General features: G+C 45.5%; 1 protein-coding gene across 2 annotated transcripts in view; it reads right to left on the reverse strand.

The window, feature by feature from the left end:
* Positions 1-586: 586 nt before the first annotated feature.
* LOC126519716 (nischarin-like) overlaps positions 587-14,013 on the reverse strand; it is a 187,035-nt gene continuing 173,608 nt past the window's right edge. For both annotated transcript variants that reach the window (XM_055065375.2, XM_055065374.2), the window contains 2 exons: positions 11,019-11,179; positions 587-3,612 (listed from right to left, as the gene is read on the reverse strand). In XM_055065375.2, the coding sequence (XP_054921350.1) occupies positions 2,728-3,612; positions 11,019-11,179 (1,046 nt within the window). In that variant the 3' untranslated portion in view covers positions 587-2,727. The remainder of the gene's footprint in view (positions 3,613-11,018; positions 11,180-14,013) is intronic.

Here is a 14,013-nt window from a genome sequence, read left to right on the forward strand (position 1 = left end):
AGCAGTGTGGATCAGAGAGCAAACGGGGATAGCGAATATTCTAATTGACAATAAGAGAAAGAAATGAAGCTGGGCAGGTCATGTAATGCATAGGTTAGATAAGTAGTGGACCATGAGGGTCACAGAATGGGTACCAAGAGAAGGGAAGCGCAGTCAAGGATGGCAGAAAACTAGGTTGGGTGATGAAATTAAATTCACGGGCGCTAGTTGGAATCGGTTGGCGCAGGACAGGGTTGATTGGAGATCACAGGGAGAGGCCTTCGTCCTGTAGTGGACATAAAATAGGCTGATGATGATGATGAAATCTAAGTACACAGGTGTTTTCACATTTCGCCCATAATTAAATGTCACCGCCGTGGCCGGGATTTGATCCCGCGACCTCGTGCTTAGCAGCCCAACACCATAGTCACTAAGTAACCATGGCATGCAATTATGCGTAATGTCCTTTGGCTCTCAATAGACATGGCAAGCAGAGGGATCCAGGAAGAAGTAGTATTTAAAAGCAGCCGTGGGGAGCTGGACCCCATGCAGCATTTGAAACTTCAGTTGCAGTTATGCATTAGTTCAATAAAAAGGTGGCAAAAAAAAGAAAAGATTAAGGAGTTTTACTTGTCAAAACCAAGATACGCTTATGAGGCACGCTGTCGCGGGAAACTCCATGTTAATTTTGACCACTTGGAGTTCTTTATTGTGTACTGAAGTCTAAAAGTACATGAACGTTTTTGTATTTCGCCCCCAAAAAAGTGTGGCCAGCATGACCTGGAGTTGAACCTGCGACCTTGCACTTAGCAGTGCAATGTCGTAGCCACTAAGCCAGTGCAACGGGTACAGTGCTGCAGGAATATTCGAATTATCAAGCAGGTCCAAAATATCAGTCGGCAACCATAAACAAATTTTGTCTTTGGCTTGCCTTGGTCACGAGCCACATTAACTTCAACAAGACTTTACTACCGAGACTGAAACTGTTGATTTTACATTTCAAAATTATTATTCGCTTGTTTCTAATTACTCCAAATATCCAAAATACTGAAATTCGAACCAAACAGAATATCAATTAGCATAATACACTACCGACCATTGGAAAATATTTATCATTCTTACAACCCTAGCAAATAAGTGAGAAGGACTCCATGTCATCTTAATATTCTACTTTCTTTAGAAAGTGGAAATGATCGGTATTCCAATTTGACATTCAAAGCGTTTTTTTTTCTTCCGAATATTTGTATTCAATTAAAAATTTTGGCATTCCAACACATTTATTTTTAAGCCAACAGAATAAATGGATATAATCCTGTCCAAAATTTTGTGCCACTAGTAGTGCAGGTAGCAAATGGCTCTGTTGAACTCTACCCTCGTCACCTGCAATACAAAGTCTTGTTGACCTAAACACGAAACACACATGAAATGTTCCAGCCAGTGGGCAAGGCAAACCCTTGTGCTCAGGCCACCAAGAAAAGGAAAGGGATCCCAGCATGCACATACATTTCACTTTCACACAGGTACTGAAAATCCTGCTTTATAGCACCGACACACGGCCAAGTTTGTCAATGTAATTCAGAGTTCCTAAGCAATTTCATTTGTTCTCCATCGTATGAAACAAACACATCTTCAGTCGGGTCACTTCATAACTTGGCCACTCAAACAGTACTACCGTGTAAACACGACAGATACGGCAGGCACCTTGGACAAGCCATAGGGCCTACGTGCACTGCTGTTCCTCAGTCTCAGCTGTTGTGTTCCACTGAAGATGTGAATTTGATGAGGGGTGAAGGCACAACAGCTAGAGTGCAAAACCAAGAGGAACAGGTGGACACAATATGGGGGAAAAAATGCTCTTGCAACACAGTCATTACAGACTTGCACTTCACACACGTATTTGCACTTATCACACACACATTGCTTAAAGATTTGCAACATACTCATTTTGTATGCAGTACAACTTGAGTTGCCACGGTTAAGTTTTGCCACTGCCTTCCGACAATATTAGGTGACAAAGCTAGACTCTCAACTGCCAACAAACACAGGGAACCAGACAAAAGACATGACAACTCTGTGCACTAGCCCAATGCTTTACTTCGTCCCTTAACATGTGCTGTTACTTAGACACCAGGCAAAGCCAACAATCGCAAACTTCCTTGCTGATAAAAATGACAGGACTAGCATCAGTCAGCTGTGCTTCCCTTTGGCCTCCACCACATGCACTGTGGGGCTAAATTCTAGCACAAGTTCTACACCCATGGCTTGTAGCAATTCTTCAACTTATGCATAAGCTCTCAACAACATGCTCAACAACAGAATCTGCTAACTGCATCTGTAGCTTCTCATTACAGACACATGCATGAATACGACAGTGTGGATACACAGAATGGCAATAGGGTATCACATCCAGGTACTCCTTGCTACAGGATGGCTGAGATTTTTTTTTTTAAATGCAAATATGTGAACACACATGAAAAAAGAAAAAAAAAAGCTCCTACTGCTCAATCACAGAAGCCTGCTATGAAAACCTCAACATTGTGCTGGATGGCTTGTCAAAGGCACACAGCAAGTGTAGGAATCAATGGTAATATACTTCGAGTTCTAATCACATTTCCGCAAGGCATGCACAAGGTACAAACTTGAACGCACTTTAGTTCTGGCTAACTGCACTGCTTGTGACAGAGAAGCGACGGCATGTGGAAGCTGTGAGGTGCAAGTCCGATAACATGAAGTGTTTGTACACCGCTGTCAAGAGTTCCTGGCAGCCAGAAAAGCCTCAAGGAACTGGCTGCGTGAATCTCTCACTTGGAACCGTGCCTCAAACTGCTGTCCTCCTTCAAAGCTGATCCTCACACCAAAACCACACTTTCTGAACTCATCTACGGAGGCCACGGAAGCTGGCCAGTGCTCGGGAAGCTGCACGTCCACCACAGGCAGAGCGACATTCCACGTTTGCTCCACTCGAAACGGCTGCACTACGCCGAACGTGTCCTCGACCACCACCACTATTTCTTTGCGCACCACAAGCACATAATGTATCATTCCTGCATCAGCATCATTCGAGAGCATGCGTCCACAATACCGAACATCGGCAGCAGACATTGCACCTGCAGCCACACACTCCACGTGCGCCGGCGCAAATTTGTCTCTGCATTCCAGGCCAAATGTGGCAGCAAACTTGCGCATCAGATAATCCGCCTCCTCGGCTGTAGCAGGCAGCAGGAGCGTACCACTAGCCCTAGGCTGTAACTCTGTCCTCAGCTCGATGTAGCTCCGGTGCGGGCCCCTAAGAAGACGCTCTATCCGTGAGGGTGCGATGGTTGTGCACTGTCCAAACTGCGGCACCACTGCTCCACTGCTGCCTTGCACTTGCTCCAGCTCGAGCAGATTCAAGCCGGTGCAGTTGGCCACGATGCAGACCACAGTCGTAGCCACAGTTGGTGCCTCAACCCGTGCGCACCAGGCAACCCATTCCGGAGCAAGGCCCTTAGCCTGAGCCTGTAACTGGTCCTGGAAGCTTGGCTGCTGAAGACCGGTCCGTAGAAGCCAGTCTGGAAGGGCGAGTTCACCAATGGGCTTCTCGCAGTCTGAGCCACTCGGCGCTGCTGGCAATGACTGTGCTGGCTGGTTCGGCTGCATGAAAAAATCACGAGTATTTCTTTAAAGGTACAAGCATCATGCAAGTTACTTCAGGCACTTTGCATTACATTTAGGTCCATGACAAAATAACACGTTTGTTTGTTTTCATGCTTCAAACCGCAATGAGCTCAACCACTACGCACCACCACGATTGCTATGCCTACGGATCTAGCCCCTTTGCACATGCATGCGGCGGGCACCACCGTGGCAATTGGGGATACCAACTGTCGCAAATTTAGCGGGACAGCTGCAACGTTTCAGCAAATGTTCCATGTCCAAGCTTGACTCAGTCAGGATGGCCAAATTGTCATCATTGACATTGTCAGCATTATGTAATGTAACAGTATTACTGCCACAATTAGGAGAGGTAGCTAGCCAAAACTTTCTAGGGTTAGTGCGTAAAAGTGAAGACAGATCGGTGGAAAAATACTTTTTTTTTCGCTTCAGATATTGCAAGACAATAAGATTTTAAACAATCTTTATATTTAGACCATGACAAGAAACATGATAGCCGTTTAGCAGAAGCGTATAACCTTTTTTTAATTTCTGAGTGATCTAAGCAATTTAGTAAACCATGGGTTATGTTTGTCATTAGATATAGTGACTAGTGGCACATATTTATCTAATAGAAGTGACATAATATTTCTAAATGAATTCCAACTTACTTCAACAGACCTATCTGTAAATGATGGAAGAAATACTTTCTGAAAGAAAACCTGAAATTCATAGTTAATTTGTTTGTAATTTGCCTTGTTATAAATCCGTGATAACATTATATTCAACACCAGCAAATTCACAGTACACCTCTACCCATATTGGTAGACGTTTTAGATAGGCAACTACCGCAGCTTTCTAGTAAAGTACATGGTAAGACTAAAAATGTTGTTGCATGTGTAATGAGATTTATTTACAGGTGGTAATTAGCCTAGCAGCAGCGAACAGCCTGAGCTCTCTTGCAATCACAGCACAAGTAGTCTTCGAGCTAAGCACGTGTACACTAAGCACGTCTGCTTTATTACATTGGCCGCGGTTGTGAAATGGAGCCACGCTGGCGACTCGGGGAACAGACAAGATGAGGGGGTTGCAATATGGCGCTAGCCGTCAAACATGCACTGTGTCACGACACCGACAACACAGTTCCAGCGATGGTGTGACGGGCTCAATGATATAGTTCACAGGTAAGGTGGCATTGATGATATGGAACAGACCGTAGTGCTGAACAACTAGATTAGAAGAAAGGCCAGGGGCATGAGGTGGTATCCGTAGCCAAACGAGGGAACCAGCGGGGAAAGTGGGCACGGCCTGATGACTATCATGTCTTCCGACTTCCCTGATCCTCAGTGGTCAGTGAATGAGCCAGCTGGCACCAATCTTCAGTATATCAGGCAACTTGATAAATTGTAGTGCACTCAGAGGCGTCAGGCCTGCAGGGCAAGACAGTAACCAGTGGACACGAAGGCTCACATCTGTACAAGAGAAAAAAAGGTGAAAAACCGGTGATCGCTTGCTTTGCGGTGCTATATGCAAACATATTGAACGAGAGTACGGTGTCCCGATTGGTGTGGTCGGGCGAGACCTACATCCTCAACATGTCTCCGAGTGTTTGGTTGAACCACTCCATGAGACTGTTAGTTTTCGGGTGATACGTGGTCGATTTCCGGTGTATGATCTTGCACTCGTGAAGGAGGAATTGTACTTCTTCTGACAAGAAGACACAACCCCTATCGCTGAGTAGTTCTCGAGGAGCACCGTGGCAAAGGACGAAGTTACGAAGAATGAACATTGCAACGTTGCGTGCAGTCGCAGCAGGAAGGGTCACGGTCTCGGCGTAGCGAGTCGGGTGGTTGACACCAACAGTAATCCAGCAGCTTCCACATCCGCTGTAAGGGAGCAGGCAATAGAGGTTGATGCCGACATGGTCGAATGGTCGAGCAGGACACGGTAGCAGCTGTAGTGGGCCAGGAGGACACTGTGGAGGGGTCTTTCTTTGTTGGCAGGCAGTGCATGGTCAAACGTACTGCTGGACTAACCAGAACATTCCATGCCAGTAGTATCATTAACGCAGCTTTGTGAAGGTTTTTAGGCGCCTTGAGGGCCGGCTTGGAAGTATGGAAGTATGTGCAGGTATTGGAGCGCATGTGACGAGGGACAGCCAGAAGCCATTTCCGACCGTCAGGCATATAATTGTGGCAGTAGAGGGTGTTGTCTCGCATGGCAAGGTAGGCTGCTTGATGGCGTAGCATCCACGTTGAAGGAACGACTGATGGAGTGGAAAGGTAGTCGAGCAGCAGGGCAAGTGATGGGTCCTTGCACTACTCGGAGGGCATATCAATGGCAGTCAGTAGTGGAGGATCTGAGGTCGTAGAGGGAACGAAAAAGAAGCCACATAAGGTGTCATCAGAAAGCAAAAAAGCGCATCAGCACTGGAATGCTTTCGACCAGAGTGGTATAAGACACGAATGTTATAATCCTGCAGGCAAAGTGCCCAGCAGCTGAGGCGACCCACCAGGTCTTTCAAAGAGGAGAGCCAACAAAGAGCATGATGGTCAGTGATGATGCTGAAAGGACGACCGTAGAAGTAAGGATGAAACTTGCCCAATACCCAAATCATGGCTAAGTATTCTTTCTCTGTAACCGTGTAATTCAAGCCAGCTGTCTTAAGAGGAAGCTTTAGCTCGGGTGCTCCTATCTAAATACATGTAAAAGGAGAATTCGTTTTTCTCGGCAACCACTGCACCAAATTTGACGAGGTTTGTTGCTTTTAAAAGAAAAACTTAAAATCTAGTGACTGTTGGTTTCGAATTTTCGATTTAGGTTGTCAAACTTCTATAAAAAATTCGCAAATATCACAAATTTTCAGAAAACGAAACTATCAAGTTTACAACTCCGTAACCCAGCAAGAAAAAGTGATATCGCGATTCTGTTAATTGTATCTTATAGCACATCTAAAGCGGGCAAAATTGATATGTTACACATGAACCTCAAAAAATGTGTCAATGTGTTATTACAACTTTTGCAGAACCCTCGTAAATAACGTAAAAAATTCAGGTAAGATGTAAAATGACATATCAAATTTGTCCGCTTTGAATGGTCTAATGGATGCCGGTTACAGAATCGCGATATCTGTTTTTGATGCAGAGCTATTAGTTTGTAGACTTCGTGCTTCTATTTTTCTCTAACTTCTGAATTTTTGAAAATCTTTTTAACAAAACTCAAGCCCTAAATCAAAATTCCGCTTCCAACAGTCACTAGAATTTAACTTTCTCTCTCAAATGCAACAAATTTCATCAAAATCGGTCCAGGGGTTATTTCATAAAAACGTTTTTGCGTTTTACATGTATTTGAATAGGCCGCGTCGGAGTTGGGCCCAAGCTTAAGCTTCCTCTTAAGGGTAAGGCTCTAATCAGCAACAAAGTATTCTACGTATTCTTCATTCATGGCTTTCCACTGGGCCAAGATCACACCAAGGCTGACACCACTGGTGTTGATGTGGACCTCTGTCGGTGCACTTGGATCGAAATGCCGAACAATGTGCAGTGAAGTCAGCAACCCGCGTAACTTTTCAAAGGCTTTATCGCATGCTGATGACCATGCGGAAATGCCTTTGCTAACAGCAACAGCAGCTTCGTCAAGGGTGCAATGATAAAGGCGAAGTTCCAGACGAAGTGTTGAAAATAAGAGCACAGGCCTACAAAACTTCACAGGGCCTTCGAAACTTGGCGACTGTGCAAAGTTTGTTGGTATTGGGAAGGATGCCATCTTTCGAGACAATGCAACCCAAGACAGTTAATTTTCTGGCAGCGAAATGGTACTTCTTAAGATTGAGCTGCGGGCCAGCTGAAGCGAGGCAGGTTAGGATGTCATGCAGATGGACAACATGTGTCTGAAAATCCTTTGAGAAAAGCACTATGTCATCCAGGCAACAAAAACAAGTCTTCCACTTTTGTCCGCGAAGGATGGTAGTGCTTGAAGGTAGCTGGCGTATTGCAGAGCCCGAATGGCATAACGTTAAACTCGTACAGACCATTGGGAGTGATGAAAGCCGTTTTTGGGTGGTCAGCTTCAGCCATGGGGACCTGCCAGTAGCCAGAGGAGAGATGTAAAGACGAGAAGTGTTTGACACTTTGCAGACAATCAAGAGTGTTGTCGATTCGAGGTAGTGGGCAAATGTCTTTTCGCATAATCCTGTTCAAGTGATAATTGATACAAAATCGGATGGAGCCATCTTTTTTTGTGCACTAGAGTGATAGGTGACGACCAAGGGCTTTGAGAAGGCTGAATGAAGCCACACTGCAGCATGTTGTCCAGTGATAACTTGGTGCTATTCTGCAGAAACCGGATATGCACACTGTCACAAGGATTGCAATGTGGGCTTGTAGGTAATGCATCTTCAAGGGGTGTACGGTAGCGCAATTAAAAGACGGGACAAAAGAAGATGCACAGGGACACACAGAGTCTTTTTTTGTCCTGTCTTTTAATCACGCTACCGTACACCCCTTGAAGGTGCCACAAGGAAGCAAGGGAACTGGTGTCGATGGTACGAGGGACACTTGTTGTGTGCCCCAAGGATAGCTGGTTGCAGTCGAACGAAGAAACAAACAAACTTGTTAAGGAGAGTAAGAAGTTGGGTGCGATGAGAGGGCGAAAGGTCTGCGGCGATGGCGCAGTCAAAAACTGCTGAAGGTGGTGTTCATTAGACGGAAGTTATGGCGTCCAGTTATAAATGTCTGGCACCACCGTGAACGTCAAGGTCTTCAATACACGTGACAGCTTGCACAAATCCAAAGGTCTCACCATTGGATACCAGTGCAGATTACATGTGGGTATCAAAACAGATTCAGACCTAACAATGAGGACAGCAAACAGGAGAAATAAGTCCTTGCAATGAGCAGGCATGTAAGATGGCGTACATGCCACAGCTGAGTCTGGCACAGCAGCACACAACAGGGTCAAAGCAACGATGTCCCCCGAGGTAGATCAGTATGAGCAGGCAGGGGCAGGCTCCTGGCTATGAGGGTGCAGCGATACCTGGCGGGCCACTTCCTCTTGAATGAAATCCTTCAGCTTAAGTAGGAGAGCAGAAGGATTGGCATGGCCATCGGCAAATGCAATGGCCCAGACGGAGTCAGCCTGTGGGATGTTTTGGCAGGTGATGTTACATTGGCGGCGCAATTCGTCAAAACTCTGAACACAGATTGAAGAGAATGACACTGGTTGGACTCTTGACAAGCTGTATTTGAAATGCATCATCCTCAATACCCTTCAGAATATGTCTGATCTTCTCATCTTCCATCATTGTTGGATTAACATGGCTGCAGAGATCCAATACATCTTCTGTATAGCTGAGAAAAGTCTCGCCCAGCTGCTGTGCTCGCTGGCACAGACGCTGTTCAGAGTGTAGCTTGCAGACAGTGGGGCAGCTGAACGCTTCAGTGAAATGCATCTTGAATGCAGACCAACTCGAGTTGTCAGATTCACGATTTTTAAGCCACAGGTTTGCGAAGTCAGCAAGCTAACATATAACATTATTCAGTTTTTCCTGGTCACCCCACTTACTGCGAGCGCTTACACGTTCATAGGAGGACAGCCAGTCCTCGACGTCATGTTCACCGGTCCGAGATGGCTGAGATGCGCTGATGGAGGACACCGGCGCAAATGAAAGGGGGCAGCCATGGGTTCAGTCGGTGCACTAGTCACACCACTCATGGTGCTGGTGGGCAACGTATGAGTGCGGAGCTCCAGGGTGACTTGAGGGATTCCAGCAGCCTTCACCAAACATAATGAGATTTAATTAAACATTGTAATTAGTCAAGCAGTAGCCAAGAGCCCAAGCTCTCTCGCAATCACAGCACGGGTCGTCATCAAGCTGCTACCGAAAACATGAGGCAGATCTGCTTCATTACACGTGTACAGACTGGCAGCTCCAGGTACTGACAGGGTTGGTCGTCAGGATGATCGAGTGCTGAGAAGCTGATTGCGTATCTGTCAGCAATGCATTGTGGCTTGGCTGGGCTCACAATGAACTGCCAGTCACGATCACAACCAGGCCTTCATCGTGCTTCAAATACTTCCTATTGACCAAAGACAGGAAATTCCCTTAAAACTTCCATGACAAATTTCGAATGAATTTTCAAAAGCACAGAATTTTTTATAGACTTGCATATCTCGTGCCCATTTTTTCTAAAAAGTATGATACCGGGAATGCCCATTGCATTTTTACTGGTCCTGTAAAAAAAATATAGTGACAGTTATTCGGTATATCTTTAGCAATTACAAAAACTGTGCCTGTACACACGTACAAAATTGTGGAAAGTTCACAACGGGTTAACTCGTCATCAGCAACACAGGAAGCCCGTTGTGAATTACCTCAAATTCATCTCAAATTGAGCGAGTCAACAATTCGAAGATGAAAGAAGCACCGTGATTGGATCTTTAAGCAGCACCTGCTTGTAAAGCATTTCATTAGCTCAAGCGTGGCCGTTACCCAGCAATCAAGGTGGACATGGCATACTTTGCCCATACATGTCTCAGCCAGTCATTGTCTGTCTATGCATGCCGAAGTCATCCAGCTCAAAGCAAGAAAGTTCGCACATGACGCCATTCACTCGTAAGTGCAGAAGTTTATGCATCATGCTACATTCTCACTTTACCATAGCCTATTAGTTTGTCAAAAGCTCCCAGTAGTGTACGAGCAAAACTACAGTAAAATGGTTAATTTGAATTTCATGGGGACGCTCACCAAATTTGAATTAGAGGAAATTGGAACTAACAAAAGTGATAAACAGGAAGCTATATTTCATAATAAAAGGAGCAGACACACCTAACCATCACCTTTTACTTATCAAAGAAATATATGATAATTTTCTTTTCTTTCTCTGAAAGCAATCACTGTAAGCTTATCTTCAAAAGCTCGAGTAAGTTTGAAAACATCTTCCTCATCCTCTTCAAAACTGAAGAACAACAACACGTGATTCACTCCTTGCATCACCTACAATGACAAAGGCTGCGCCAGTGCTTCCTCTGCCTCATCTGCATCCCTGTCATGTTCCACCGTGTGGTCATTGCCAATTACTTGGCCAATGATGTCACCTGCGACAGCATCACATACCGCAGCGCAGCTGTCGACACTTGCTTAGTCTGCGAAGTCCAAGTCACCCAACGCTTCACGTACCTGAAGAGGAACGTGACTGTGCTCATTGGACTCAGTTTGTGGGAGGAAAGAATTGGTCATTGTTTCTGCTCATTTACTTTGTTTCAGGCATGGACAAGCATAGGCAGCGCAGTGAGGAGAGTCACAGCATTGGCCTTCCCATTGTCAGCGCACATAATCATAATCTCTAGATCATCTTCTCCGAAAGGCCTGCACATATTACATTACATTTATAAATAAACTTGCTCACCTGCTGTGTCATCTGTTGCTGCTGGCTCATGAGGTTGAACAGTCGTAGCCAGTCAGTGCCCCCAAGGGTCCGCATTGTGGCCACCTGCTGCCGGAATTCGTCTGCTGCTGCGTCTGGCTGTTTGTCCACGAGTGGCCCCCTCAGCTCGGGGGCACCGCCTTCTACTTGCACCAACGCCATGCCACATGTGAGAAAGGCACTCTTCTAATTGTCACACACATCAGCACCATAACAGTTCAAGTTCCCACTGGAGGAACTTATGATGTCCTTCATTTCATTCCTCCTCCTCCTCCTCCTCCTCCTTAAAACAACTACTAGTGCTACTATTTCCCGACACTGTGCAAGGAATACTGTGGCCCATAGAACCAGCGTTCAATGCAGAATTATTGCACTTTTGCAACCTTGAAATGCTGCGAACTGCTTTAAAAACAACTGCTCATACTTCTTGCATTTCTGCTGTTGCATGCTAGACATCAGGGTAGCCAATGAATGCTAAGCTTTGTGCATAATTTAAAATTTAATTCTGGGGTTTCATGTGCCAAACCATGATATGCTTATGAGACATGCCATAGTGGGGGACTCCGGATAACTTTTGACAACCTGCGGTTCTTTACTGTGCACCCAATGCACATTACACAGGCATTGTGGCATTTTGCCCCCGTTGAAATGTGGCTGCCACAGTCAGAATTTGATCCTACGCCCTTGGGCTTAGCAGTGCAAGGCCAGAGCCACTACTCTGCCATGGTGGATCGCTCTGTGGATAAAGAGTTCAAAGCATAATTACTGGTAGAACGGACTATGCCCGAACTGGATGCCACTGGCATGCACTCTACATGTGGAGGTAGATCAGCCTGATGCTGTTTTATGCATGGGAAGGCTGGAAAATTGAGAAAAGGTGCCAATCCAATGTTTCCAACAGCCAGGCCACCTCAACATATTTGGTGACAGGTGTTCCATCCGTCACAACTGTTTAGTCTACACCAGAACAGTATGTAAGGTGGTGTTTTAGCTACATTATTATTGTATGTTGTCATGTGTACATTGCTTTACAATTTCTCATTGACAAAATTTCACTGGATTAGTATACCTGTTATCAAGTTATTGCTTAGTGCAAGCTTATGTCACTGTATCTGAATTTTGTTGCCTATACCATCGTGAAAAAGTCCTGTCAAAACACAGTGACACGAATAGTGTCATTCTCAGATATACACACGTAACAGCAAATACTCTTGAATGAATGGCGATAGATGTGTAAATACAGCAGGTAGACTTGACCTGCGCGTTCAGATTCAATGACCAATGATTGAGCTTGCTGCTATCATTATGCTTTGACTATTGCTTGTCTTCTTAGGCATAAGTCTGGCCAATAAAGGGAACTTCTTTACTCAAGGTCTTGGCAATGTTTTGCTTTTTTACCGTTATTGCAACGTGATAAAGAAAATTGGCTACCGAAAGAAATTATTCACACTAGAATGCACACTTATATTGACTCAACAGCATCAGGCAATTGCTAAATTTGGAGGAAAAGGTGAGGCCTGCCAAGATCCTGTGACCCTCATGAGGCTGAATGAAAGAAGTGATGTGTTTGGGGCACCAGTTTCAAATCTAGACAGGAGGTTGAAAAGCCCAAGTGTGTATTGAACTCTGTGCTGCTGCCAAGGATGTTGACTTAGCATGTTGCAAAGCAATTCTTGAGCACTATTTGCCATGACCAGATCTCCTCCCTCCCCTTGCAACTAGAAAAGAGCACATGGCGTCATCTACTAGAGTGAGTGTGATGGTGGGAAGGACTTCCCTGGAAGGCCAAGGAAACACGAACAATGCAAGCACAGCCAGTGGAGAGCACACACAGCAAAGTACACCTGTGAGCCAAAGTATACGGACCACAGATTTGCTGAAAATATTTTTTTAAAGTGGACAGCTTTCTTTGCTCCTGTTGCCCGTTTTTGTAGTTGGTCAGTGGTCGATGGTTGATGGCTGATGGTTGGTATACGGACTCGGCAAAGAAAATATTTGTTTCTTCGTTTGCTTGCTTGCTTGTTCATTTGGGCTATTTATTTATGCGCTGACCTAGACACGCATCGAAAATGACAGTGAAGCACATTAAAAATATGGAAGCATGTGCACCGTTTCCTACAGGATGACACCTTGTTGCACGTGCGCTCGTGACATAGCGAATAAATAAAGATGAAAACAATGGATCTAGGAACACCATAGAAGAGCACGCAGTGAATTTGCAAATAACGTGTGGCTCAAGCAGCCTACAAATGGAGCAGAGACCACATCAGCGGGAGAGATAGAGCTGAGAGGCGGAGCAAAGTCGCATTGGCTTGGGTCGGACGCCAACGTGCGGGAGGCCAACCACTGTCAGAGGGACTGGGTCGAGTGCGAACGCATGAGCGAATGAATATTTTTTCAGTGGCCTTGGTGGCACTGCCCGGAGCACTATGACCTACTTTGTGCTGTTCTTCGTACAGATCCAACTGGGCTTATGCAGATGCAGCACTGGTTCCTCTTCTGTCTTGAAAAAGGTGACGGCGTCAACGGTGTCGATCATGCAACAATCCATTCCTGCTGCACTGGGCGTATCGCCAACATTGATACCGATGTGCTCACGTCACGTTAATTCCGTACCAGCTGAGTCACACCTGCATCATTCTTTTGGCTCACCAGCGACCCCTGGAACATCGGTGGACCAGCTTAAAAGAAAACCGAGCAGTCACGCGCGGCTCAGTGGGCTTGGTGGCACCGCCCGAAGCACTACGACTTACTTCATACTGTTCTTCGTACAGGTTGGTCACAAATGGCGTTCCTGTGCCTGCGTTAAAAGCAGTGATGTCTGTCTAGTAGTGCTGCCAAGCCCACAGTGCATACTGCTTTGTAGTTTGGAATCATTTCACATTATTCTCATGCTATTGCAACTGAGTGGTGACCTACAGCAATATCCTGGCCTCGATAAATTAGATGAAATATTGCACACTGCAACTGAAATCCG

Source organism: Dermacentor andersoni, chromosome 10 (assembly GCF_023375885.2).
Source record: "Dermacentor andersoni chromosome 10, qqDerAnde1_hic_scaffold, whole genome shotgun sequence".
NCBI classification, from domain to species: Eukaryota; Metazoa; Arthropoda; class Arachnida; order Ixodida; family Ixodidae; genus Dermacentor; species Dermacentor andersoni.